This window comes from Stigmatopora argus, chromosome 2, assembly GCF_051989625.1.
Source record: "Stigmatopora argus isolate UIUO_Sarg chromosome 2, RoL_Sarg_1.0, whole genome shotgun sequence".
In the NCBI taxonomy this organism is placed as follows: Eukaryota; Metazoa; Chordata; class Actinopteri; order Syngnathiformes; family Syngnathidae; genus Stigmatopora; species Stigmatopora argus.
In genome coordinates this window covers 9241390-9268916 of record NC_135388.1, presented here as the reverse complement: position 1 = coordinate 9268916, position 27527 = coordinate 9241390, and the positions used below count along the sequence as shown (strand labels likewise).

Here is a 27527-nt window from a genome sequence, read left to right as displayed (position 1 = left end):
GTTCTTCTTTCCTAAATCTTCAATCAGGAAGCAGCTTCGCAATGCAGCAACAAGGACCTTCCATGACCCCAATGCCATCTACAGTGAACTCATCTTGTGGCGAGTGGATCATATTGGACCACTCTCTTGCACTGGAGGAGTCTCGGAATTGGCTCGAATCAACTCTCTACACACCTCTGCATTCAGCAATGTTGCTTGGCTACCTTCACTTGTCCCTAGCTCTGTACTTGGTAAACAAACAATTTTTTTATTAGGGTACCATCTGAGACTAGATCAATTTTTAATGAAATAACAGTGTAGCAGCATTTTATACAGTTCCTAGAATTAGCAATGCATTTGATATTTTTGAGTGCATAATATATAGCTTCCAGATCATCAAAGTGCCTTAAATGCCAGGCGCTACTCAGCTACAAGATCAAAAATTATTCGGTATCATCTAAAAATATGTACACAACTTGACCTTTTTAAATCAATTTAAAGTTACTAAATATATAAACCTTGCTTTCTGCCCTTCAGGAACATACTGTAATAGTGCCAGTGCCTGCTTTGTGGCATCAGATGGTAAGAACCTGCGTCTCTATCAAGCTGTAGTGGATGCCAGAAAGCTACTAGATGAGCTCTCAGATCCAGAAACATCTGTGAGTGGACGAACACACACCCATAGAATCGAAATGCAATAAAATGCCAATCGTGATATGATCATCACAATATCCTTTCACCTTGTTCCTGTTTAAGATGGGAAAGTTATTTTTTTTGATTAACTGTAGGGTTTTGTCAAGTTTGAAACATAGCTAACCATAACACAAAACTGTTAATGTAACTTAGATATTTTGGTATTTTTACCAAAGTATACATTCATATAACCAATATTGATTGCACACCGGAATTTTTAACACATTTCTTATACAAATGTATTCATTTTGTATCGCCATACAGAAACTAGTTGGGGAAGTGTTCAACATTGTCAGCCAGCAGTCCACTGCCAGACCTGGCTGTATCATAGAGCTAGATGTCATTACAAACCAGGTAAGAGGTTGCACTTGCTTAATATTTTACATCTGCCTCAAGAAAAATCCCAAGAGCTTGAAGTGCTAAAATCGTGTATAACAAAACATGTCATTGAATTTTCTATTTTCATGTGATTCAGTGTGGGGCCAACACCCAGCTGCTGCATGTCTTCCAAGAGGATTTTATTCTAGGTTACAAACCTCAAAAAGAACCAGATACACATACGGCTGCTTTTCTATCTGGTGAAGGTGCGCTACATTATATGATTAATATTAAAAACACCTACAAATTTGCTAACCAGTCCAAACCCAAATGAGAAATAATAATCTAACCTTTTTGAATTCAGATTATCAACCTCCTCCATTTTCTGAGAAATTTTTCCTCGTGGTGATAGAAAAGGATCTCAACAGAAACTCTGTGCTGCAAATGTGGCACCTGCACCTCCAGTCTGTTCAGGCTTGTGTCGGTAAGAAGGATCTCTCTGATGGTTATTTTGATAAAACCATAAAATTTGTGTTTTTCTTGTGCCATTCATTACTTATTAATTGAGTTTTGCCCCACTAAATGTCATATCTAGGTCATATCTATGTAGGTCAGCTTTGATGTTGTTTCCTTGCATCCAGATGAACCGAACAAAGATTCTAGTTTCCAGAGCCAGCTCATGGTTCCCAACCAAATTGTGAATGCTGACTCATCTCCAGAGACATCCCCTGTCAGACCACTCCCGCGCTCAGCCTCCACGGTCAACTTGCAATCAGCCAGCAAACTCATCCTCAGTTCCAAATTGGTGTACAGCAAGCGACTTGACTTGCCTCACGGGGTAGAGGTTACCAGAGCAACACCGTCTGCTGGTCCGTTTTAACAATGTCCTACCACAGATAAAAGCATTATTTTGTTTTTTCACAAATGAAAACCAATATCTGCACTTTCTTGTTCTTTACCCGTCTTAGGCCATCTCAGTTCCTCCTCCATCTACCCTGTGTGCCTGGCTCCCTATCTGATTGTGACTACCTGCTCTGACTCTCGAGTGCGGTTCTGGCACTGTGCCGTAGAGGGTGATCACGGAGATAGTGACAATGACCGGGACAAGCGGATGTACCGCTGGGAGCCGTGGGCTTTAATGAATGAGGAAGAAGACAACAACAGCGCTGTGTTTGTATCAGGACGGCCCGTTGCAGTGTCCTGCTCCTATATTGGTAGGCTGGCTGTAGCGTTTAAACAGCCACGTCAAGGACAGGTAAGGAATTTAAATCTAATGTTGTGCCAACACTAAATGAACACTCCCTGTAGATGCAATTGAAATAAAAACGCAGTTGTCAGCCAGCGGTCATTGGCGCAAACCGCTGTGTTTACGTTTTTTTTCTCCAACAGATTTCTGGAAAAGAGTTTTCAATGCACGTGTCTATCTATGAGTGTGAATCAACTGGTGGTTCAGAGTGGGTTTTGGAGCAAACGCTCCACTTGGAAGAATTTAATAGACCCTCTCAAACATTGGACCCAAGAGTCAGTGTGGACTCAAACCTGTTTGTTTACAGCAGGTAAGAAAGGCGTTGTTGATTTCATGTAGGTGCTTTTCAGTTAATAGCTGTGTCAAAAACAAACTAAACTTCTCTCTGTGGCAGATCGGACCTGTACATGTGCAGAGACCGCAATTCCCCCAATATCAAGCACTACGTCCACTTGGATTGGTTATCCAAAGAAGATGGCTCTCACATTCTCACTGTGGGGGTTGGCTCCAACATTCTTATGTATGGCCGAATCTCCGGCATGGTCCATGAGCAGACAAGTAGCAAAGAGGGCGTGGCTGTCATCACACTCCCTCTAGGGGGCAGTATCAAGCAGGGGATACGCTCTCGCTGGATCCTGCTACGGGCCGTGGACTTGCTGTCCTCTGTGGATGGCACGCCTTCTCTGCCGGTTTCACTCTCCTGGGTTAGGGATGGCATCTTGGTGGTGGGCATGGACTGTGAGATGCACGTGTATGCCCAATGGCACCAGGACAAGAAGCCCGGTGAAGGAGAGGAGGGCAACATGTCATCTGTAGACATTGCAGGAGGCCAAACTCAAGCTTCTTCCTCAGTCTTTGAAGGGAGAGCCAGGTCTAAAAGTGTGTTTGAAGGAAGCGTTGCAGTGGATGAGGCCTTACGTGCACCGGCTGGACTTCAAGAGGGTGGACTTTTTGAGGCGGCTCACTCTCTGTCCCCAACATTACCCCAGTATCATCCCACGCAACTGCTTGAACTAATGGATTTGGGAAAGGTTCGTCGAGCCAAAGTGAGTCATCCTCGGCCTTTAAATTCTTTTCACAAAATAAAAGTATTACACTTAACTCTAATTTTAAGTACATATATAATCATCTTCTCTTCAGGCCATTCTTGCTCATTTGGTAAAGTGTATTGCTGGGGAGGTGGCTGTAGTCCGGGATGTGGAGGCAGGTGAAGGCGGAGCCAGGAGACATCTCTCCCGAACCATCAGTGTGACTGGCAGCACAGCAAAAGACACAATTGTGGCCGGTCGCGATGGTGGACGGGATTACACCGAAATCAACTCCATCCCCCCGCTTCCGCTCTATGCCCTCATGTTGGCTGATGAAGATACTTCCTTTAAGGGGACTGAAGAACCTGTCAAAGGACCAAAAGTAGCCAATGGTGACACCAGGCACATGTCTAGTGAGGACCAATATGCTGACCTCTTCCAGGTATATCTGTTATGTAATACAAGTAGAATGTAATTTGACATTGAATATGTAGGCTTATTTCTATGATGTCCTCACTGTTAACAGGTGCCAACAGTCACCACAGATGACTTTGTGAACTTTGCCACAGACAAACCAGAGAAGAAATCTCGTGTTATCAACCTCTCACAATATGGTCCTGCTTACTTTGGACCAGAGCATGCACAGGTATTAAGACGAAACCATAACTAGAGTGTATTTCTGTATTTACTCATTTTAAAATCAATTAAAGGTAATTCATCTAAATATTCAGCTCTAAAACAACTAAAACTGAATACAAAAATTTGGCTCTACCTACATGACCCATAAGGTGATGTCCATGCATGTGCATGGCAGGTCTTCAAGACATTAAGACAAGTTGAACTTATTTTGATTACCAGAAATAATCACCTGCTAAATGAAGAGTAAATGCCTGGAAAAAAATGTATATGTCTCTCTTTTTTTTATAACTTGCAAAAACATTTTTTTAAATGGTCAAAAAATGTCACTTGCCATATAAAGGCCTACGGTTGGAACAATGAGCTTATGTTACATTCTTTATTTTTAATAACTTGCAAAAATAGGGGAATTTACAGTAAATAGTTAGAGGAATTTTTATATTGTAATTACCCCAGCTGCAGTTATAACTTGGGTATCATCAGGACACAACTTTTGCCAACACATACGTCACTGTCCATTGTCCAGGTGTTATCCAGTCACCTTATGCACTCCAGCCTCCCTGGACTTACCCGACTTGAGCAGATGTTCTTGGTGGCCCTGGCTGACACTGTAGCAACCACTAGTGCTGAGGTCACTAGCTCCACGGACCAACAATACACAGGTCTGAAATACCTATGCTGCTATTTTTATTTGAACACCGAAGAGTACATAACCTATTAATATTTGTGGGTGCTTTATATTTAGCTTGTGCAGTGTTTTATATTGAGATGAAGTGTTTGAGTGTGTAGTGCAGTTTATTCAATCACCTCCCAGCAGTATCCAAATAGCCTTGAGATTTTATCTTAGCACGACTGACAGTACTCATTTAAGATGGTGAGAAATCCACAATAATGCAATTCATGAAACGACATACAGATATTTATAATGTATTTTTATAAAGAACTCAATACCTTAAAAAGATGTTGCTTTCTTTAGGTTAGCCAAAGGTTATGAATATCACACTTGAATCCTCTTGACAATGTGTTCCTGAACATAGGTAATCTCGAGCCATCAAGTCTTTTTGATAAACATTTTGGCTGTTGCAAGAAAATCTAAACAGGCAGCACTTTTCCTTATCTTTTTGTCTTTTTCTATCATTTATAATTCTGTTTATTTAGTCTTAGGGGAAGACATTAGCAGTTTGTTCCAGCACAAAGAGGGTAAGAAGGTTCAGGGACAACAGAAGCAAAGTGACAGGAATGCATAAACTATAGTGATACTAAAGGGTATTGTAAGTTTAAGATGGGAAGATCTCCTGGTCCAATGATTAACGATGCTGTAAGTTGACCGCTACCTGGTGTGTTTGTAGGAGGCGAGGCTCTGGATGAGTGTGGACTGAGGTACTTGCTGGCCATGCGTCTTCATACTTGCCTGCTCACCTCTCTGCCCCCACTTTACCGCATGCAGCTTCTTCACCAGGGTAATACACTTTTCTTTGGACCCAGGTGTTCTGTATGATACGTGCAAACTCCCTTGTTCATTTCACTCTGACAGTCTTTTTAATGAGACCATTGGTCATCTTTTTGCTCCATCTATCTTTGTTAGGTCTGTCAACATGCCATTTTGCCTGGGCCTTTCACTCTGAAGCAGAGGAGGAGCTGTTGAATATGATTCCGGCAATGCAGAGAGGTGACCTGCAGTGGTCTGAGCTCCGAGCGGTTGGGGTTGGTTGGTGGATACGCAACATCAACACCCTGAGGAAAATGGTGGAGAAGGTACCGAGACATCTGAATTTTAAGAAACTTGTCTCTAAAGCAAAAAGCAAAAATGTGATATTGAAAAAATTAGTCATGAAAAGGACAAATGAATAGAATATAGGTCTTGTAATATATTCATTCCACCAGTCCATTGTGAAACTTGAACCTGTTATCTGGTAATGAATGTCCTTTTTTTGTCAGTTGGGCAAAGCTGCATTCCAGAGGCACAACGACCCCTTAGATGCTGCGCTCTTCTACTTGGCAATGAAGAAAAAGGCTGTCCTTTGGGGTCTGTTCAGGTGGGAATTAACTTTTCATTCCCAAAATGTACACCAATATTTGTTCATTGCTGTTGTATTTTTTATAAATAGCTTGTCCTATTTGACTTATTTCCAGCCCTTGACAGCTTTAGATGTCCATTTTCAACTGTGAGGGTAGCTTTGAACTTTACTGTCAGCACTCCCATTTAAAATGGACTGGAGGTCTAGCCCCATGAATGGCACTGAAAGATGATCATTCGTTGTTAGCCCTCCAAGTTTAAATGAACTAGAGAGTGATCGACATCATTAGCAGCAAATATGTTAAACAACAACTCAGATATCAAATTAGTTTGTTTCTCTTAGGTCCCAGCATGATGAGAAGATGACTCAGTTCTTCAAGAATAATTTCACTGAAGACCGTTGGCGAAGGGCAGCTCTAAAAAATGCTTTCTCCCTGCTTGGAAAACAACGCTTTGAACAGTCAGCCGCTTTCTTCTTACTGGCAGGATCCCTCAAAGATGCAATCGAGGTGTGAATCATTCTCATATATAAAGCTAATACTCTTAAGTAGTTCTAGCCCATTGCATTCAGTATTTTCTTGCAGTATATTTCACACACATCAATATGCATGACTAAAAACAGATATTTCTGATTTGAGATTATTCTGCAGCTCTTAGACCAATTATCTTGATAAGCGACATTGAATCACAACATATCTTTCCTTGACCAAGGTTTGACACTTTATACAGCCAAAACATAGATAAGAAAATAGTCTTACTCAGTTTAACTTGTTGAAATAGAAACTATATTTTGAACTTGCCCTTCTCATTCCATCCATCAACTGTTTTGTGTTATGTAGGTGTTGCTGGAGAAGATGGAGGATCTCCAATTAGCCATGATAGTTGCCAGATTGTACGAGGCTGACTTTGAGAACTCATCCACCTGCCAAGGCCTCCTTTTTGAGAAGGTTCTTGGCTGTAACAAGGACGGAAGTCAGTACCACTGTTCAAGACTTCACCCTGACCCATTCTTGCGCAGCATAGCATACTGGATAATGAAGGATTACACCCAAGCTCTGGACACACTTTTAGAGCGCATCCCTAAAGATGATGATGATGATAACCCTGGTAAGTTAGTTTCAAATGTTTAGTACACTCATTAACATGTATTAGCGCAGTCATTTAAGCCATTTTCTACCATTGACAGAGCTAGACATCCAGTCAATTTCAACTAAGAGAGGCTGGCAACTTCAGAAAGTTATTGGGGGCCATAGCCTATAGTGTATTTATAGAAAAAAATCATATTCCTTGCATGAAAAGATTAAGTCTTTGGTTGTTCTTTTATGTTAGTGCATCTCCCTTACTTTTTGGCCTTCTGTCTTAGATGTGATGGTAAAATCTTGCAACCCCGTGGTGTTCAGTTTTTACAACTATCTAAGAACACACCCGCTCATCATCCGACGACACTATGCTACTTCAGAGGGCACAACAACCACTGTGGGTCTCACTGCAGAAAAGAACAGTGCAGACGAGATCAACCTAATAGAGCGCAAATTGTTCTTCACCACAGCCAATGCTCATTTTAAGGTAAGCTCACTTATTTTATGGCTTCAGCATAACTGTTTTTAACATTATACATCCTCTGATATGATGTACATTACAACTTAAACCAACAGGTGGGCTGCCCAGTTCTAGCCCTGGAGGTGCTTTCCAAAATCCCCAAAGTTACCAAGAAATCCGGGTCATCTCCACTCAGCAAGGCTTCATCCAAGGTCAACGTGAGCTTAAACCAGCCACTGGAACAGAGCACAGGACTGGACTGGGGTTCATCTGCTCCCCCTGCATGGGGAGGGAATGAAAGTTCAGGCGGGATGGATTGGGGCCAACCCGTGAGCAAGTTGGAGGATGATGACCTTAAGCTTGACTGGGGAGATGACAAAGACGATGATGAAGACGAGGAGGAGGAGGATTGTCTGACTATGAAGAAACTTGAAACTGAGACAAAAGTGGAGGGAACATTTGATTCAAAGCTGCAGAGAGACGACTCAAAGGTTGGGTTTCTGTCGCCTATTACAGTGCGCAGTTATTGCGTGAATATAACTACTTTAAATTGAGAAAGTGTATTATTTCACTGTACTTGACAATATATAATGATTTAAACTATATTGCATGACTTCATTGTAGTGGAACAAAGCTCGGACATATTCAAACAGGAACATTGATTCAAATGCCTACATTTGCAGTTAAATACCTCATCACTTAGAATCTATTACAGACAACCATTATACTTTGCAATCCTGAAAATGGTGTAAAAATTCAGATTAAAATCATTGAATAAAATAAAGCTATCCTTTAAGGTTTCGGTATGAAAAAAAATCACTTCCACAGCTATGACAAAACAGAGAGATGACCAAGAAAATGATAAATGCCCTTTCCATGTTTTAGGGTGACTCTGAGGTGGACGTGATAGCTGAACAGCTGAAGTTCCGTGCCTGTCTAAAAATTTTAATGACAGAGCTGCGCACGCTCGCTACCGGCTTCGAGGTCGATGGAGGGAAGCTTCGTTTTCAGCTCTACAGTTGGCTTGAAAAGGAGATCGCAGCAATGCACACCATCTGCAACTACAAGGTAAAGTGTTGGTTATTTTTCAAGTAACACTGGTTTACAAAATGTAGGCGTTGCCAAAATTACAAAAAACTGAAAGTTTCTCAGTTTAGCATTGACATTTTGGCCAGATACTATTCCTCAAAAACTATTCCCAATTTTGACATATTTCTTTTTAGTGACCCAATGTCAATGAAGTACTTTTATACACAAAGCATTTTGCTCATAGTAATCGGTGAAACCATTTTGAATGTGTTCTTTTACGAACATGCAGGTAGAAGGGAAGGAGCGAGAGCCAGAAGTGGAGCGCTGGGCGGAACGAGCAGTATCGGTGGATATATCAGATGACATGTTGGAGAGAACAGACGCCGATGCCTATGAGCGTCACCAAATGGAGCGGCGACGTCTCCAAGCAAAGCAGCAGCACTCGGAGAGGCGCAAGGCTTGGCTGAGGAAGAACCAGGCCTTGCTTAGAGTCTTCCTCTCTTACTGCAGCCTCCACGGAGCCAAGGGTGGCGGAGTCACCTCTGTACGCATGGAGCTCCTGTTCCTTCTGCAGGAGAGTCAGCAGGTAACCACATGTGCATTAGTGCATCCATTTTGTCGCGACCGGTTTTCTGTCTTTGTCACCCGTGAGTTTGACAACCTTAATTTAAGTGATTTGTGGATGATATGTTTTCCTTAAATGGACTCCCCATATGATGTCCCATTTTAGGAGATCACAGTGAAGCAGCTTCAATCTCCCCTGCCTCTGCCAACCACCTTGCCTCTGCTCTCGGCCTGCATCGCCACCACCAAAACGGTCATAGCCAATCCCGTGCTTCATCTCAGCAACCACATTCGCGATATCCTCCACACCATCACCCTAATGGAGGCACCGCCGCATCCAGATGTCATAGATGAGCGGGTCCGAAGCACCATTTAACAATGCACACTCGGTGTCTTTTTTGGTGACTTGATACGAATTCAGAAAAGTGAATTGTGTCTCTGCTGCAGGTAAATGCCCTGCACACACTGGCAGCGTCTCTGTCTGCTTGCATCTACCAGGCACTGTGTGACAGCCACAGTTACAGGTACTCTGTCACTTTACCTCTCGTGCATTTTAATATATACTCGTACTATATTTTATAGCCCTTTTCAATGTGTTTTTATAGTGTAGTTACAACGGAGCTTTTATGAAGACAAATACTGCTTACAGTTCTACTGGGAAATGATGTTTGGTGATTTAAAAAAAAATCTGCCAAATCAGACATTGAAAATACCATTAAAAGAAAATTATTAGGTTGATTCTCTCCGCTACATGGAGAAAATTCATAGCTTATTATTGACTTTGCAGCAGCCAGACAGAGGCCAACCAATTTACTGGAATGGTGTACCAGGGCTTGTTGCTCAGCGAAAGGAAACGACTCCGTACAGAAAGCATCGAGGAACATATCACTCCTAATTCAGCTCCTGCTCAATGGCCAGGTAATTGATACCAAATCATTTCTTGTTTGCCCTTGAAAAAATGTTAATTAATGTATTTGACATCTCTGTCTTAATACATTGGCTGCTATAGGCAGTAATAGAGTTACTTTGAAAATAAGATGATTTTACATTGAGTACATAGTTGCTTTGGCATATAACCATTTATAACACTTATGTGACTGTGCATATTTGCGTAGAACATTACAGATTTCTAGCTCATTCAGACAGACAGAAAACAAACTCATTTCGATATTTGCATGGCATGCTTGGCTTTTGTAGTATTAATGTTTTAATGTTGTTCAGAAATGAATTGGTTATATTGGTGGTGGGGGGGTCAAACATATGTGGAGAATATGAAAAGCAGAGAATGAGCAGTGCAAAGTCGGAAGTCTGTGTTTATTCAAACAGGCAGATGGTGTTCTATAACTGGAGCTCCATGGCCTCTGGGAAGGGAACAGAAAGACAGCCCCTGCTCATTATGTTCATGCTTTGTAATTTACATTATATCGTGCAGAGATTGCAGTTTTGTTCTTTGATATGATGATGATGATCTTTGGTAATGTTATGCATGTCTGTTCCGTTTCTCCAGGTGTGTCGTCCCTGATTTCTCTGTTGACGTCTGCCAAGGAGGAGGACCAGCCAAGACTCAACGTGCTTCTGTGCGAGGCAGTCATGGCTGTTTATTTAGCCTTGCTCATCCACGGCTTGGGCACCCACAACAGCAATGAACTCTTCCGCCTCGCCGCACATCCCCTCAACAATCGCATGTGGGCTGCTGTCTTTGGAGGAGGAGCCAAAGTCATAATTAAGCCAAAGAGGCCCGAGGCCCCACCAGGTATAGTTAGTTTTCTTGTCTATTCAGTATTTTCTGTCTTTACGTTTAGTCTAGAAGGGTCTTTACCTGTCTCTTATCTTAACATACCCCCTCCTTCATCTTGCTGTCACTGTCTTCACTCTTCTGTTTCTCTGATATTATGTCATTGCAAAAAAAAAAATCCTTCCACTCAGCCTTGATGTCCTCCCTAAGATGCTATTGGAGCTGTGTAGTGTCTTGTGTGAGTGTGCACTCTGCCCTGTGTCCCAGTGCCAGCTGACTTTGAGGCAGCCAGGCCCGAAGAGTCTCAGGAGTCGGGAAGACCTGAGCAGGGCAGCCTTGCCCAAACCCCCAAACCCATTCCCTATGAAACCCAATGTCCCAAACAGTGCCCTCCTCTCGTTTCAAGGGGAGGTGGGCCGGGCACTGTGACATCAGCAACTAAGACTAGCTGTGAGTAACCAGCTAGTGGATTGCAGTTCTGATTTGCAGGATTGAAGTGCATGGTAGATGTACAGGTTTGCACTGTTGCTGATGACAACACCCCCCCCCCCACACACACCTTTTCTCTTTGTTTGTGGTCGACATTGAATGTGTCTGTCCAAGTGCCATTTGTGATTTGAAGTGTTTTTTTAATAAGCCAATGACATATTTCTGTGTTGTGTGCGGTATATGTGTGGATTTGTTGTCCCGCATGCGTGTGCAATGTCTTGTGTGCTCAACTCATGCTGTCATCCCTGTTGTGCCATTGAAGCAACAGTCGGGACAAGCAAGGAAGGTACAGAAGCTCAAGCTGGCCCAGAGACTAATTTTGAAGCTAAGGCTAAACCAGGTACATCCTGTGGCGTTGTTAGAGTAACAAATTAGTGGACCCAAAACTCTTTAAATAGCCTTAAATTAGCGAGTGTTCACCATTTGATGTTAACAATTTAGGATTGGTATTGTGTGTCTGTGTGTGTGTGTGTCAGTAGTTTGAATCTTATTTCAAATAAGTATTTTGTTGTAGACTTTGTGACTGATTGCCTTACTGAGTTGCAATACTTAAAAGCAGTTAGCTGCTATTTGCACTCCTCAGTTCTCTGAATGTGTTTGGTGGAGGCGGAAGATAGTGATTGGCATTTGATCTCCAAAAGTGGGAGATAGCGGTGAGCGAAGATGAGTATTTTGAAAATACTGGCAAAATAGAGAGGTTTTTTAATATCCAAACTGTTCATAAGAATAGCTTGTAGATTCTGACTCTTGAAAACAGTAAAAAAAAAACGTTCACGAACTGTTTATGAAGGTAACACAGTTAATAACAGATTCTCATTTTGAGTGCTCACTTAGATGCCAACAGCAGATCAATAAAAGCAAATGGAACAAAAACATCCAATTTACTGTAAAAGGGTTTCGTCTTTAATCCATAAGTTTGGTGGCATTTCACTCCAGGTTTCACATTTCACATGGTTATCCTAAGAAAAACTATTCAGGCAGGCTTCCTCAACAGTCACCATTGTCTCTACGGTATTTTTGTGAGGCACTGCATCTGTTTTACTAATATAATAGTGCGTGTCATATCTGTGAGTCTAACTGCCCTGTCTACTTTGCTTTGTGTTGTCTTGTTTTGTCTGGTGCAATGACAGTGATATAGTCCTGCAGGATAATAGTGAAGGTTTGTGCATATCCCAGTGAATGTATTCTGAATGTCTGCACAGTTTATTTTTGGACAGATGTATATTGCCAGTGGGATGCGTACTCTGCTGTCTTCCCGATGTGGATGCAATTCACTTCATCCTAATGTATTTTTGGACATTTTGCCATTAAAGTGATGCAAAGTCTCAACTCCTTTGTCCTTTCCAGCATTTTGACAGATGGAGCAAAGTAATTTTTTCATAGTCTAAATGATTTCTGTGTTGTCTGCCCATCAGTGGTGCCCCCTCAGCCTCCAGCTGAGGATGGAGACCGATACAGGCGCAGGTTTAACATGAGGATGTTAGTTCCCGGACGCCCTGTGAAGGAGACACCAGCTGCCCCGCCGCCGCTGCCTGCAGAGAGACCCACTTACAGGGAGAAATTTATTCCCCCAGAGTTGAGCATGTGGGACTATTTTGTAGCCAAAGTAAGGCACTAATTTCATTTTGTTCAGTTTTTTTCCCATTGCATTCACTTGGCATTACAATGAAACAAAATTACGGAACATTCGTAAAATAGTAGAATGTCTCTACTTTTGTCCAGGGAGCATTTTGCTTGCAGCACTAACTTTTGTGATATTAGAGACTTGTGTTTTTGTGAGCCTCTCACCGCAACGGCTTTTTCTTCTCAGCCCTTCCTGCCGTTATCAGACAGCAACACTCTCTGTGACTCGGATGAAAGTGGAGCAGAGGACGATGAAGATGATGATGATGCCTTCCTTTCAGATACTCAGATAACTGAGCACTCTGACCCCAACTCATACAGGTGAAACTTGCTTACTTTTCAAACCATCATTTGGGTGAGAGCTTTTAGTTTTAACAATTCCATGTGTTGACTGTTTGTACTTTAGCTGGGCCCTGATCCGCTTGGCCATGGTGAAAATGTTTCATCACAGCATTAAAAATTTCCTCCCTATCACTGGTCTTGACTTTGCAGGTACAAACACGCACAGGTTACTCTGCCATTAACCGTACGTTATTCATTTAAATGAATTAAAACAATTTTGTTTGCTGTTTATGCCACAGACCTGCCAGTCACTTCACCTTTTACAAATGCTGTGTTGAAGACCTTGGAGAACTGGGAACATATTTTACTGGAGACGATGAATAAATTTGATGGTCCGCCCCCCAACTACATTAACACTTACCCTACTGACCTTAGCGCTGGAGGCGGTCCCGCCATCCTGCGTCACAAGGCCATGCTGGAGCCAGACAATACTCCTTTCAAGTAAGACTTACTGTACGGTAAATCAATCACATTGAACACGTGACAGAGTGCAAACATAGGCACTGGACATCGTCATTGCTGTATCCAGACTTGAGTAACGGCATGTAATCTAAAGGCCCTTTATTTGTTGTTTTCCAGAAGAAAATTAAAACAATTTTCATTTGTAAGAAAAATAACTGTAAACACTTTTTTTTTTCATTTTTGATTTGTACACGCTATAAAGATCCTAAATGCCATTCCTATCTTGCAGCAAATGGGATAATATTGCGAACATTTTGAAAAATCGTTAATTCTCATTTGAATTTTCTTGTCTTTTAAGGACAAAGAATCACCAGTCCTTTCCAGCCCGGCGGTTGTGGCATTTCTTGGTCAAACAGGAAGTTCTTCAGGAGACCTTAATCCGTTACATCTTCACCAAGAAAAGGAAGCAGAGCGAGGTCAGCTTTTTTTGTACTTGCTTTTAGTGTTATACTAGTATTGGTATCGGTACTGATACGCACCAAAAGGATGTCATTTGCATCAGAGAGTACTAAGAAAATATCTCTTTTTTTAAACATTTAGCTTCCGACCGCTGATCGTCCTACCCAAGTTCATCCATTATAACTGCTCTTATGAAGGCTCTATAATGGCTAATGGCAATACATGCTTGAGGCTTCTTGTAGGACCAACACTTTGTTACCTGATTGAGTGATCAGTTTAAGATCAACAAATTCCCTGAAGTGTTATTGGATGTTCACTCGCTCAACGGATTAGTAGTAGGATGGTTTTGAAGGATTCTTATGATGAAACATTTGGGGACACAGAATTGAATTTGATGTGATAGAATTTGAAGTGATGGTGGAAGAAAAAAAATGACATCTCTAGGTTACAAAAATATAGCCATGCTACCGATACATTTTGAGGATGCCAACAGGGGCAAAAATGTCCTGTTTTGCCAGTTTTATGTAATCCCAAATGGATGCATGTCCCCATCCTGCTTGCGGCTTGTAGATCTGCGTCCACATTTTCCAATTTGTGCCGACAGTCACACGTGCAAGCGTTTAGTAAATTAGGCCCTGAACATTTATCTGTTGATATTGTCACTATCATTGCTTTGACTTCTGAGACATCTTCAAGTACAAGACAGTTAAGTGACTTTTGCATTGTCTGGAAAGGCTCATTAAGGTGTGGTTACTAAAGTAGACAGACAGATAAACGTTCCACACTTTGCATTTACATAAGGTGGTCGCCTCACAGAATATAGTCACACTTCATTTAATATACACACAATCCTGTCAGCTTTTTTTTTTTTTAATTATCCTTTTTCATTCAATTTTTCCATGTGTGCATGTTGTGTTGTGCTGTGCTGTGTTGTGTTGTGTTTTGTGCTTTTGTGTGGTGTGTAGTCTGTAGACAACCATATGGAGCGTGTAAAGCCAAACTGCATAGCTGGAGCTAGCGCTCTCAACAAGGTAGTATTACAGGCCGCCTCTTTCTATTCCTCTGAACGTTTGTAGTAGTCCCAACTCGAGCTGAGCTTGAAAGACCTACATTTTAAATACACTGTCTACATTTAATAACAAACCACTGTATGCAGTTAATGTCCCTTCTTCAGCTTGGCTCACTAGTGACTACTCCCGCAGTTATTTAAACATACAAATCTAAATGAGACTAATCTTGACACCAACACCGGGATCTCTCTGCTTTCCACTGTCGTAACCTCACAAAAAAATAACAGATGGTTTTCAACAGCAACAACATTGAAGCTTCCTTCTAAACCAAATGGCATTCTGAATATGGTGACTAACGTGCATGCTTGCTGTCAACTGTTTGATTTAAAACAGTCAATTCTTACTGTCTTTTCCTTCTGTCACATATTTCTTCAATTAATCATATCTTGTCACCTCGACTCTCCTAATGCTTTTTTCCACATGATTTATGGTTTTAATATATACTGATGGCTGAAAGGGTGTGGGTTCTGCCATTCCACTTCAGAATTTTTGTCTGCTTTCCCGATGTTTAGGTGGAGGCAGATTTGGGCTATCCTGGAGGCAAAGCAAAAATTGTTCACAAGGAATCGGACATTATTATGGCATTTGCAATTAACAAGGTAAAATGTTCTGATAATGTGTTGATGTATGGAAATGTAGAAATTTGACATGCAACACACCTTTGGTTGTTGAATGGCTGAGTAGTAAAGCCATTCGTTCTAACAACTGAAACAGTTGTTTTTCCCCCTTCTCCTTATACCAAACCTTGAAAATGAGAAGACAACCTTACTCGTATGCATCTTTCTCTCTTACCAATGTACATTTATTGCCAGGCTAACTCTAACGAAATAGTGCTGGCCTCAACCCACGATGTCCAGGAAGTGGATGTGTCCACGTTGGTGGCTGTTCAGCCTTACGCCTGGATTGGAGAGGAGTTTGATAAGGAGTCACGCAGGTCAGATTGAGACTCGCATTTCCTCAAGACTACATACTTGTGTTTTTATCCTAATAAGAATACCTTGTTTCTGTAGCTCTGATGACGTTGACTACAAGTCATCGCATACCAACATTGCCCAGGCCAGCTCTGGTCCGTTTGCACCACCACAGATGCCCGTCTCTGCATCCATGCCGTGGCTGGGTAGTGGGCAGACCAGCATGGGAGCCAGTGTGGTACAAGCCCATTCATACAAATGCACTTCACACACTCACAATCCCATCCCTGGAAATTTAGAAAGCGTATCAATTATACTCGTACAAATATTATATTTCGGGATCATGGGAGAAAGCTGACCCAGAAGTTAAAGGGATATACAGAAGAAAGTACTGTTTGTACTAGTTGATAATATCCACCAGAAACTAAGATCACAGTTTTGTTCTTCTATCGTGACTATTATTGGTCATTAAAAAAAACATACACAGACATCACATTATAGGATATATAAGCCACACTATTAACATTTGGTATCCAAGTATGACTACATGAGCCAAAATGTGATGGTCATATATGCAGACACCAGGTCTCACTTATATAACTTTATTTACTTTATTAACTATTATTATTAATCATTATTTTAGTTTTATAAGATTGTAGTTATGCAGTGTCTTATAAAAGGTTAACTTCCAGTATTTCAAATCATCTTGTCATCAGGTTGGCCAATGCACATTTTCTGAGAAGGTTTTTATTTTCACTGTTTGTCAGTGTCATTAGCACTGCACTCAGAAGAGTCAAGCTCTTAGCCGTGAAGTTTGTATTTTCACTCTTCACCAATGTCGAGCAAACCGTGCCGCCTAAACAGCTGTCCTGCTGAGTCTGTGGAGGCTGATACAGCAAGGAAGCTTGTTTGTATGGCTAAGATGGACCCAGAAACATAGATAGCGGACGCTTTCACAGCCGTGCCTCCAAGGCGCTGCTTTGCGTCACACTTACAGGCTGCCCGGGTTCTCCCTGTTCCAGCCATGTTGATAAATGGCCGCTAAATGATGCACATTGCAAAATGAAGTTTGCGTGATGAGGGTTTCAAGCACCATCGTTATCTTTTCCAGATCATGAAGAGGAATCTTAATAACGTCAAGAGGATGACGTCTCACCCAATATATCAGTATTGTAAGTATCGTCTTTGTTTTAACATTTGAGCAGGGGTGTGAAAAAAAGAAAGTACTGAAGAATCGTTGAGCAAGTTAAATGGATGTGTTTGGGGCAGATATGACAGGGGCCCAGGATGGCAGTGTTCGCATGTTTGAATGGAACAGACCTCAGCAGCTCATCTGCTTCAGACAAGCAGGCAACGCTCGCGTCACTCGACTGTATTTTAACTCCCAGGGCAACAAGGTACAGAAAACCAGCGCGAGCGAGCGCATTGTCATTGCTTTTGTTTTGTCTATCTGATGATGTTGCTCCCATTGTTGCAGTGTGGCGTTGCTGACGGAGAGGGATTTCTCAGTCTGTGGCAAGTCAATCAGACCTCCTCAAATCCCAAACCTTACCTGGTGAGTTCGACTCGTGTTTCCCCCATTGCTTTAACCTGGTGAGTTAGGTAAGCTATGTTAGTCAGTTGGGCAAAACAACATCACCGGTTTAATTATGCAGCTGGGGTTATCGATTCGACTGTGTGTGTCTTCCCGACTGTTTGTGTGACAATAACTCGAAAAACGAATCATGGGGTCATTATTAAATTGGCAGGATACTTTTTTTAGTATGAAACCAAAGAAATGAGTGCATTTTAAGGTAATGTTGTCACAGGTAAGAAAAGGGATTTTGCAATAACAATGATAAATGAAAAGATTATTATAATATGTTATGTTTCTCATACTTGCATAATGACAATATAAGCATTCAATTCAATTCAAAATGAATTTCACGACAACGTTCAGAATTAATGGGAGTACCCACACTCTCAAATTTGCATTGTGAGGGATGGCAGTAAATAATCATGTTACGTCAATGGCACATTCATTGTTTTCTAATCTTTGCAGAGTTGGCAGTGCCACACAAAAACATGTGGAGATTTTGCATTCATCACATCTTCGAGTCTCATCGCCACGGCCGGACAATCCAATGACAACAGGTCAGCATAAAGTTTTTCTTTCAACACAATATTTTTTTTTGTTCCTTTTATATTGGTACTAGGTGATAAAAATCTTGTTTCCACAGAAATGTGTGTCTTTGGGACACCCTGATATCCCCCAGCAATACCATGGTCCATGGTAAGAAAGCCAAACATCACAGGACATCAATAATGCACTCCCCGCTTGTTACACTTTTTTTTTGGTTTAACAACATTTATATTTTGTTCTTTCCAGCGTTCCCCTGTCACGAAAACGGAGCCACAGTACTGCAGTATGCTCCTAAACAGCAACTGCTGATCACCGGAGGAAGAAAGGGCTTCGTATGCGTCTTTGACATCCGCCAGAGGCAGCTGCTCCACACATTCCAAGCCCATGACTCGGCCATCAAGGCGCTCGCATTGGATGCCTTCGAAGACTTCTTCGTCACCGGCTCCGCGGAGGGCAACATGAAGGTGACGCACTCAAATAAGAAGAACATTTTGAGCAAACCCTAAGACTTGTTTCTCTAGGTGTGGAAGCTCGCCGGCCACGGTCTCATGCACTCATTTGGCAGCGAGCACGCCAAGCAGTCCATCTTCCGCAACATTGGCGCCGGCGTCATGCAGGTGGAAACCCGTCCCGGTAACCGCATCTTCACTTGCGGGGCAGACGGCACCCTGAAGATGAGGGTCCTTCCCGACCGGTACAATATCCCCAGCGGCTTGATTGACGTCTTGTAACTTTCACTTTTGAAGGTCCATAAATAGGGACTAGAAGGAGAGAGAGAGAGGAGAAAAAAAATCACAAATGCCTACGTAAGACTCACGAGGCATTAATAGAGCGATAGACGAGCCGGTCTGGAGATTGCAGTCCTTCCGGCGTCTCCGATTGTTCCCAAGTTCACTTGCGAGTGACAAACGCAGCTGCAAATACTATGTGTTTTCCCCAAAGGCTAACGGTAAAAGTCTCAAGCATAAGGTAAACATACTTGATTTTAAAGCTAGATTTATTGTCATTTTATTGAAGAATCTCTACTCTTAGAGCGTGTCCATAGGGAAGCTATGCATGTCCTGTTCTCGTTACGCAGTGCAATCACAGGTCTCTTGATAGTGCTCTGTAAAAGTACCCTGGCAAAAACTTTTTAAAAAGTGTGTAACTGTCGTCATTTTGTGCCCACAGCTGAAATCTCTTAGCATCTACTGTAACCAGCACTGTGGTTTGTTATTAAGTCAGTGGTATCCAAAGTGTGAATCAACTTGTCGGACCGTTTTATTTGATTTTTATCTTTTCAAATATTGTCCCCACTCCTTCATCTTTTATGCCTGGCTTTTTTCAGCCCCCGTGGGAGTTTCTGCTGCATTGTCCCTCTAGTGATTAAGCCCCCCTTGCCATCACAGCCCCTCCACCGTCACAGACACTGAGTTGTCCTGTTTCGGGCCTGTGAATGTGTGTGTGTGCTGGCCCACCTGCCCTCAAATGCCTGTTTGTGCGGCAGCCTCACTGCTTGAACATTCCTGTTGGGGAGATGATGTGTTTTACTCTTGTGACTGTGCTTTCAGTGTTTCCATCCGTCTGCTCCGCCATCGATCAATCACGGCGCAAACACAAAAGGTTCCCTTCTCGTTTTTTTAAGATAATGTTGACTGATGTTTTGGGCTTTTATTCATTGAATGGAATTGTATTATTTATTTTTGCTTGTTGGTTTGACAAATCCTATGTTGAACTGTTTAACGTAATGCCTTTAATTTAGGAATGTAAGTGGTTTTACTGGTTCTGACTTGACTGGGAGACGTGCAACACAAGTCTATTGTAAGTAAGCGTGTGTGTGTTACCTTGCCAGTTGTTTTTATTGTTCATCCTTGGAGAATAGATATTTGCACTCAAATTATGGAGACACTAAAAGGATTTATTTCAAATAAGTAGATTATTAATGGAGAAACTGTTCAATACAAATGAATGTCAGGCTTTATTTGGCCAAGTAGTCAAAAGTTTCAAATATAGTTTTAATATATAAATATCACTATATATAAATAAGAAATATCCCAGCAACTTGTACAAACATAAATGCATTTCTTTATTTTTGGTTTGTATCATATCAGCAGATTAAGTTGTGACAGTTGGTAGGTTTATGTATGTAGGTAGTATTTATTTATTAAACTGATCTTGTGCCCCACCCCTAGACAGCCCATTCTCTTTCTGCCCACTATGTGTATTGTATGTGTTCTACCAGTTGCCCCATTGGTTGCTGGTCTGTGTGTGTATCAGTGTGTGTGTGCATGCACGGCAACACAAACTAGTATGATGGGCAGGTGCTCGCCGAGGCACCGTTGCCAGAAAGAAACAGGTCATGGTGTGAGATTTACCTTTGTAAAGTGAATAAATTATTTTTATTTCATCCAGTGATTTGGCACTGGTGTTATTTTCTTGATTCCTACTTAGAAAACTTGCTTTGTTTATTTCAATAACAATGTCACCACCAACTGTATTTAAAGAATATAAATACATCAGATACATTTAGACCAAATCATGCAATTACGTCAACACAGCTTTAAAAAGTTGATATAGTTTTTGTTTGATATAAATTGTGGAAAAAAAATGTTAGTGACAACAAAATTCCAAACGTTGATGGAATATGTGATAAATACAGCACTCAATTCCCATTTACATCAGAAACCACTTTAAAAAAAATTGGGTTCTCCCAAGAAAGAAGGTGTAAAGAACATAAAAATACAGTAGCTAGTAGGTCGAAGGGTTCACCAAAAACAAGGCAAAAGTTTTATTCCTATAAAGTATACTCAATATTGTTTGCCACATTATACACCATTCTGACACTAACAGTTCCTTTATGTAATTAGATTGCAAAGTAAACCGTAATTGGGAAGAACTCGAAGCCTTCTTTTGAAAAATTGTTCAGTATTTGCTAAAGAAGTGAGTCGACTTCACAGACTGTAGTTTGATATTTTAAGTACTGTAACTGGATTTTAAAAAGATCACACCACCATCCCATTAAGCACAGTATGAACGTGTGATTCTTCCCAAAGGATTTATAATTTAGATCAGCTCTGTTCTGGCCTGTGCGTCATCACTCATCAGAGATGAAGTGGACAACGTAAAGCTTGACGTAGTTGTTGTCCCACACGTAAAGATGTCTGTCCTTGGGGCTGTAAGAGAGCATTGCCAGCACCCCACCTGGAGGCCTGAGGTCAAAGGTTACATTAACTGGTTTGCCCTTCAACAGGTCGTACGCAAAGGTGACCCTGGCGTCCTTGATGTCCGTGACGTACAGTACCCCGCACGCGATGAAGGCGTTGCCGGCTTTGCTCCGTGGGTATGTGGTGTTAACGTGAGAGGTGATGGAGAAAGTCTTCTGGTCCAATTGGGCCACCACGATGCTCTCGTCGAGATCGGATGCGAAGATCAGCCACAGGCCGTTCTCGTCCGCCGCCAGCTTAAAGTAAGTCTTTGAATTTTGCAGCAGGTAAGCCAAGTTGTGATAAAGAGCATGATCGATGGTGAGCGTTTGAAGTCTCTTGGTGTCCAGATCAAATCTGTCATCAAACACAACATGTCAATTTACCCCTCCTACCAGTGTGTAAGCAGTGTGAATCATTATAGTGAGCCAGTATTGCCCCATCGTCTGCCATTGCTTACTTGGCAATGCTGGACGTGCCGGCGATCTGATAGTAGAAGGAGCCGTTGTGAACTGCGTGACCGCAGCCCTGATAGAACTTTCTCATATTGAGCATTCCACTGCTGTTGTGCTGGAAAGAGGTGACGCTCGGATACTCCCGCAAGACACGACCTGTGAGTGAAGAGATCATGTTCCACTTTCAAAGCCTATCTGGCCTGACGTGCGATCTTAACGTCCTGCCGTACCCGAAAAGTGTTCCGCCACCCATACTCGTTCGTCATTGAGCACAGCCGTGTCCTTCATCCATGTGCCAAATGTGCTCTCCATTTTTGTCACATTTCTGGGGTTGATCAGAGATTTGATCAGGCATTCTGACGAAGAGCAACATAACAGATGTTGCAAAATAAGCTCTGGGTGGGAAAACATTAGATGCTGTCAGGGAACACACCGTTCTGCTTCGCTGATTTCTCGTGCGCCTTCCCAGTTGGCCTCCCAAAGGAGGTCTCGTCATTTGGGACTGAATATAGTGGTTCTGTAAGGGAGAGTGCAGACAAGCCACAATATAAAATGAAGCAAATACCTGATAAACAACTCCTAAAACGCGTCACAAAAAGGTCAACTACGTGACTCAGCAGCAATGACATCATCCTTCTATTCGATCCGACCACAAGAAGACCGACCTAATTATATCATTCCATCTATTTTTCATCTATTTTCTTCCATCACCATGCAGCATCCAATTAACTTCATCGCAATGGGCATTAAAAGCAATCCATTGGGATTACCGCCACAAAAGGAAATATTGTTTTTTTTGCATTTTTAAACAGGTATACATGAAAGATGTTTCAGCCAGTTTGTCTGTGAAATTCAAGATTGTTAGCCACTACAATGACTGCAATTTGCCAATAGAGGGCGGAATGGCATCTCTCTGGATTTGAGATTCACACACCATTTAACCAGGACTACCTATTACTAATACTTCAGTTACCCATATAACCAATAACCTGACTATATAATAATAATCAGACTCTTTACATGCCCTCACCCATGGAGTGCGCAGCCTGTATATTGGCTCTGTGGTGCCTCGTCCTTGGGGGCCCTTGGGGTCCTGGAGGTCCAGGAGGGCCCATGGGTCCAGGTTCTCCAGGGGGGCCAGGAGGACCTTAGCCAAAAAGTTAGAAGGGCTCAGAGATTGACTACTAAAGGAACAAAATTTCTTTGCCGCTCACCCTCTACAATGATGTCATTGGATGGTTGCCGATCTTCCCCGGGGGGACCTGGTTCTCCTTGTTCACCTTTTTCACCTGGCTCACCTTTTTCACCTGCCGGTCCTGTATACAACAACCAAATCTGTCTTTGTCCAAACAACATACTACTCTGGCCTAAACCCAGAGCTATGTTTAAAAACTCTCAAAAAGCACTCCTACATGTTATTTTTTCTCAGATTTGGCTAAATTTTGGGGTGGGGCTTATAATCAGCTTTGGAATCTGGGAATTACAGTAATGGTTTTCCATCACTGATGTTGAGGGCATCTGAGAACTCCCTAAAATAAAGCTCAAACTAATTTTAAATCGTATAGCGTGGTCAAACCTCTTTTTCCTCGCTTGCCATCAGCCCCGGGGAGCCCATTGAGTCCAGGAGCGCCGTCTGTCCCGTTTGTCCCTGGCATGCCATCCGCACCAGTCAAACCTGTGGAAACGCAAGAACCAGCGTGAAGGTTTGAAAATCACAGAACATCTTGACTTGACATGAATGCCACATACCAGGTGGTCCGGGGGGACCTACAAAAGACAGTTTTGCAACGTTAGACAACACGACCTGACAATATGAAGATGAACGGAAAGCATGTATCGGACATTACCAGCAATGCAGACTCCTTTGGTGGTGTTACAAATGTCGACCAACAATTTTATCTGGGAATGAAAAGGAGGAAGCTGACTTTATTTACAATTGTTCTATCAATGAAAGAAATTCATTCATCCATCTTCTTACCGGCACCATGGAGTAAGTAAGCATCATCATCATGTCATCCTGCGTGTAATCCTTGCGGTAAATCTGGTGATGCCGGTGCTTGTGCTTTCGATTCTGCTTGGGCTTCATGTCCGTCTCAACGCCGACTTCTTGGCTGACCTCCTGCTGACTGCTTTCTGCGCCTCCCCCACTGTAAAGCTCCTTCTCCGGCACTCGCTCCGCATCCAGCTCCTGGTCCCCCGTCGCGTTTGACGCCCTCTCCTCCAGCGAGTCGCTCCTCTTGTTCCTGGAGTATTGATATTGAGGTTCTCTGGGCACCTCTCGGAGGAACTCTACCACCGAGCTCCCCTCCACTTGGTTCAGCCTAGACCCCGTCTGCTCAAGAAGGACGTGCTGTTGGTTCTGCCGGAGCAGAAGCACCAGGAGACCCAGAGAGTTCAACAAGGCCACCACGCAGGACCCGTACAGCAGCAGCCGCTGAGGGCGAGTCATGCTGGGCGTCGGAATCCACATGGTGACCACCTCACTTGTTTTTTTCTTGGAGTCAGCCATACACCTCGTCAACAGCGGAGTCAGAATCCAGGTTAGGAATAGATGCAGTGAAGTGAGATGAACTCACCCGAGAGAATCCAGTCTGTGGGGACGATGTGACAAGAGGCTGGTAGAACCCGTGTTGTGTTGTTTTCAGTGTGTCTACATGCCAAGCAGTTATGTAGGAGTGGGCATGACACAATCTTCTGGGCTTGTCCGGGAAGAAACCCCCGCCTGTTCAGTCACCTGATTTATATTCAGCAGAGTCCATTCTAGAGCATCGCCGTGGGCAGACACACACACACACACACACGCACGCTTGCTCGAACACACATTAAATAACTCGTGCATAATATACATGTAAAGAGACGAACTTGTCATTCATGTCTTTTGTTCACTGTAATAATTTATTAGTGTAGACTAACTTCAAAACCCTGTCAACTTAAAACGACATTTTTTTAAACCTTTTTCAAGCTCTTTTCCTTAAATGTCTTCATTATATTTATATAGGACAGTAGTCTCAATCCACTGGGCTAATGTTTTGCTGTCCTCATTTGACATCCAGTTGTAGTATTACTACTTTATGCAATTTTTTTGCAATGGGTAAAAATATATTTAGAAGTAAAATCAAAATAAAATGAATTTGCTGTCAGTATGTATTTTCAATATCAAATTCCTTCTTTTACTAAAAACCACAACACATACTTTGCATCCTGGGCTGACAGTGAATGAACTAAGGTAATGATTTGACAAAGCAAATGTTGTGATGTAAAGTTTGCTTTGAGAACACCTTTAAAACACAAATTTTGGAACTGGTTTGAAAGTGCAATTTAGAATGGATGAATGACACAGTGGCAATGAATGAAGCATGTAATATGCAATGAAAGACATGGATTCCAATTCCTCTGGATTTTGCTACAAGTTGGTTGTTGACAAAGCCACCCAGCATTTTCCCCCCGCAGCACTCATCCTTGTCACATCTTCGCAGCTTCCGTCCACCAACTATGACAATGACCTGTTTCCATTGCTCCCATTTGGGCCGTAAAAGTGACATTTCTGCATGAAAATGACAGGTCTGCCAAAGGCACTGAAGGCCTTGAGTGAATCCTTGACAGTGGAAGACTTCCTGTTCCATACGGGGAGTACAGACAGTAACAGTAATTATAGTCTGTCATTCTCCCATAAATTCACCGCATCATTGTACATAAATTGTACTAAATGCCTTACTAAAATAAAAGCAGACACGTACATTGAGTAAAGGTGTCACTTTCCGTTGGTTTTGTTGCAGTTACAGGTGAATTTTTGTTGATTTTGCGTCAATTTATGTCAATTACAAGCCAATTCATGTCAATTACAAGCCAATTCGAGGAACCTTTTTTGGTCAAAAAATAATTATCCATGGAGATTTTTTGCAGGTTCAAATTGAAAATCAACTTTTGTGGGAGTTGAATGTGCCACTGGAAATAGATGGGCATTGAAAATAATATCAAGAAGTTTTGGGCAAATATTTCGTACAATCGTACGGTAGCTTTTGTGCAAATTGATACTGGGAACTGTTTGACGTGTAAATTATGTGAATTAGACAAAAGCTGTAGGAAAAGTAGCATTTTCAAATTGTTACATTTTTGTTTTTTTCTGTAGTAAATGTAAGGGGATCTTTTTTTCATCAAAAAGAAAAGCATATTTTGAAATATTTGGAAAAATGTAAAATTCGTAATTGGTGCATGAAAGAGTTAAGATGCATGGTGTGCCCTTTAATAGACACGCGATCAGCGCATTATGTTTGCTCTTTTGTCTGCTTTTTCCACATTTTGCCCCCAGCCGCAACAGTCTCAGAGCACGGTGAATAAAACATAACATAGGGGGGAAGAAAAGCCCTGATGTGCTCTTAATGCACATTGTGAGCACACGTGCTGGGGGGATTCAGCTGGTCAACGACAGTCTGGTGCTGACCTACAGCTTTAGGCAAGAATACCAACCAACTCTGCTTCATGGATTCCAGGTCCTTGAAAGAACTGTAATCTCACACTTGAAGCTATTTTTATGTGTCTACAAGCACTTTAGATGAGGGAAACATTTGGATTTTATTTAGTGATTTTTAATCTTTAACATGTCACTGTGCAGATCTTCAATCAATTCAATGTTTTAATCGTGCTTAACCATACGCTTTTTAGTCAACTTCCAATTAATCCTAAATGTATACTATTTCATTTATATTGTTCTCATAACACTGACAGAATGCATTACATAAATTTGGACTATTTTTGTTGAATTTTGAACCTGATGCAAATTCTAACTACAGTTACTTTGCAGTAGGCAATGAATCTTGACAAAAGTGATTCCACAAGGATCCACAGTGAGTCCTGGTCTTGATTCCAACCGATCCAGTGCCAAAGATTGAACCAATAAGGTGTCTTCTAAAATTAGTAGCACCTGACTGCAATCAACTGGTTCCACTTGCAGAATGTATCCTCTTGTTCAGTTTGAATACTAAAACCTGCACCCATGCAGCTCTCTGAGGATCAGTTTTTCACCACTGCTGAGCAATGAAGAAATGAAGTGCCACAGTTGAATTTAGGGGAAAAGAAAACATCTTTTGTCAAGACCTGAATTCAAATTCCACAGCATTGCTTCCAAGAAAGAGCAGTCTGTACAGTAAGTTTATTCATTTCATCTAATATAAAGGACAAAAAAAGACAATTTATTTAAAGATGAGTGCCACAGGTAATCATTGCCGTTTCGCTGCAGTTAATCAATCTCCAGTATAATTGTACATATTCCTACATTGGGCTCGTCCTCCCCCTTTGCCGATGTGCAGCTGTCGGGCTTATCTCTTTCCAAATACAAGCTATGATGTCAGTTTTTTTTTCCTCCTCCATACAAGGACAAAAGTTTTTGCATTTTAACCATTTCAGTAACAGTGGTCACTCCAGTGGACAACCTTTCAAAAGTTGACACTGAAGGCATTTAAAACTTGGCAAGTGACTATTATGGTAAAAGAATGCAAAAATGTTGTAGTATTGTATTTTTATTTCAATATCATTACTGTGCATTTATAATACAATGCTCATGAAATTTCACACAAGTGCTGTAAAATCAATAGTACCACCTGTACCTGTAAAGTACCCTAAAATACTGATAGACATCCAAATTAATTTTCTGAGATGAGTGGCTATGAATGCTCATGTTTCTGTGCCTTA

General features: G+C 41.8%; 2 protein-coding genes across 9 annotated transcripts in view; one reads left to right on the top strand and one right to left on the bottom strand.

The window, feature by feature from the left end:
* dmxl2 (Dmx-like 2) overlaps positions 1-20596 on the top strand; it is a 31036-nt gene extending 10440 nt beyond the window's left edge. For 3 of the 8 annotated variants that reach the window (XM_077621867.1, XM_077621865.1, XM_077621863.1), the window contains 42 exons: positions 28-230; positions 517-638; positions 937-1026; positions 1148-1256; positions 1355-1474; positions 1632-1859; positions 1959-2245; positions 2380-2546; positions 2631-3282; positions 3377-3706; positions 3791-3910; positions 4427-4562; positions 5250-5360; positions 5486-5655; positions 5839-5936; positions 6261-6426; positions 6757-7024; positions 7281-7483; positions 7573-7947; positions 8342-8524; positions 8775-9071; positions 9216-9407; positions 9497-9573; positions 9837-9967; positions 10557-10802; positions 11052-11234; positions 12689-12879; positions 13084-13217; positions 13303-13388; positions 13478-13679; positions 13999-14116; positions 15065-15130; positions 15682-15768; positions 15982-16103; positions 16180-16318; positions 17192-17252; positions 17350-17477; positions 17558-17635; positions 18122-18213; positions 18300-18352; positions 18449-18666; positions 18724-20596. In XM_077621867.1, the coding sequence (XP_077477993.1) occupies positions 28-230; positions 517-638; positions 937-1026; positions 1148-1256; positions 1355-1474; positions 1632-1859; positions 1959-2245; positions 2380-2546; positions 2631-3282; positions 3377-3706; positions 3791-3910; positions 4427-4562; positions 5250-5360; positions 5486-5655; positions 5839-5936; positions 6261-6426; positions 6757-7024; positions 7281-7483; positions 7573-7947; positions 8342-8524; positions 8775-9071; positions 9216-9407; positions 9497-9573; positions 9837-9967; positions 10557-10802; positions 11052-11234; positions 12689-12879; positions 13084-13217; positions 13303-13388; positions 13478-13679; positions 13999-14116; positions 15065-15130; positions 15682-15768; positions 15982-16103; positions 16180-16318; positions 17192-17252; positions 17350-17477; positions 17558-17635; positions 18122-18213; positions 18300-18352; positions 18449-18666; positions 18724-18933 (7249 nt within the window). In that variant the 3' untranslated portion in view covers positions 18934-20596. Of the gene's footprint in view, positions 1-27; positions 231-516; positions 639-936; positions 1027-1147; positions 1257-1354; positions 1475-1631; positions 1860-1958; positions 2246-2379; positions 2547-2630; positions 3283-3376; positions 3707-3790; positions 3911-4426; positions 4563-5249; positions 5361-5485; positions 5656-5838; positions 5937-6260; positions 6427-6756; positions 7025-7280; positions 7484-7572; positions 7948-8341; positions 8525-8774; positions 9072-9215; positions 9408-9496; positions 9574-9836; positions 9968-10556; positions 10803-11051; positions 11235-11535; positions 11614-12688; positions 12880-13083; positions 13218-13302; positions 13389-13477; positions 13680-13998; positions 14117-15064; positions 15131-15681; positions 15769-15981; positions 16104-16179; positions 16319-17191; positions 17253-17349; positions 17478-17557; positions 17636-18121; positions 18214-18299; positions 18353-18448; positions 18667-18723 lie in introns of all 8 variants that reach the window. The other 5 variants (XM_077621881.1, XM_077621873.1, XM_077621868.1 and 2 more) reach the window with 4 other exon arrangements.
* Positions 20244-24541, bottom strand: gldn (gliomedin). Its single transcript, XM_077621902.1, has 10 exons — positions 23818-24541; positions 23687-23738; positions 23589-23606; positions 23416-23514; positions 23054-23155; positions 22870-22986; positions 22273-22356; positions 22070-22195; positions 21845-21995; positions 20244-21741 (listed from the first exon to the last, which is right to left on the bottom strand). The coding sequence occupies exons 1-10, from the start codon at positions 24346-24348 to the stop codon at positions 21276-21278; spliced, it is 1746 nt and encodes a 581-aa protein (XP_077478028.1). The 5' UTR covers positions 24349-24541; the 3' UTR covers positions 20244-21275.
* Between the last annotated feature and the right edge of the window lie 2986 nt (positions 24542-27527).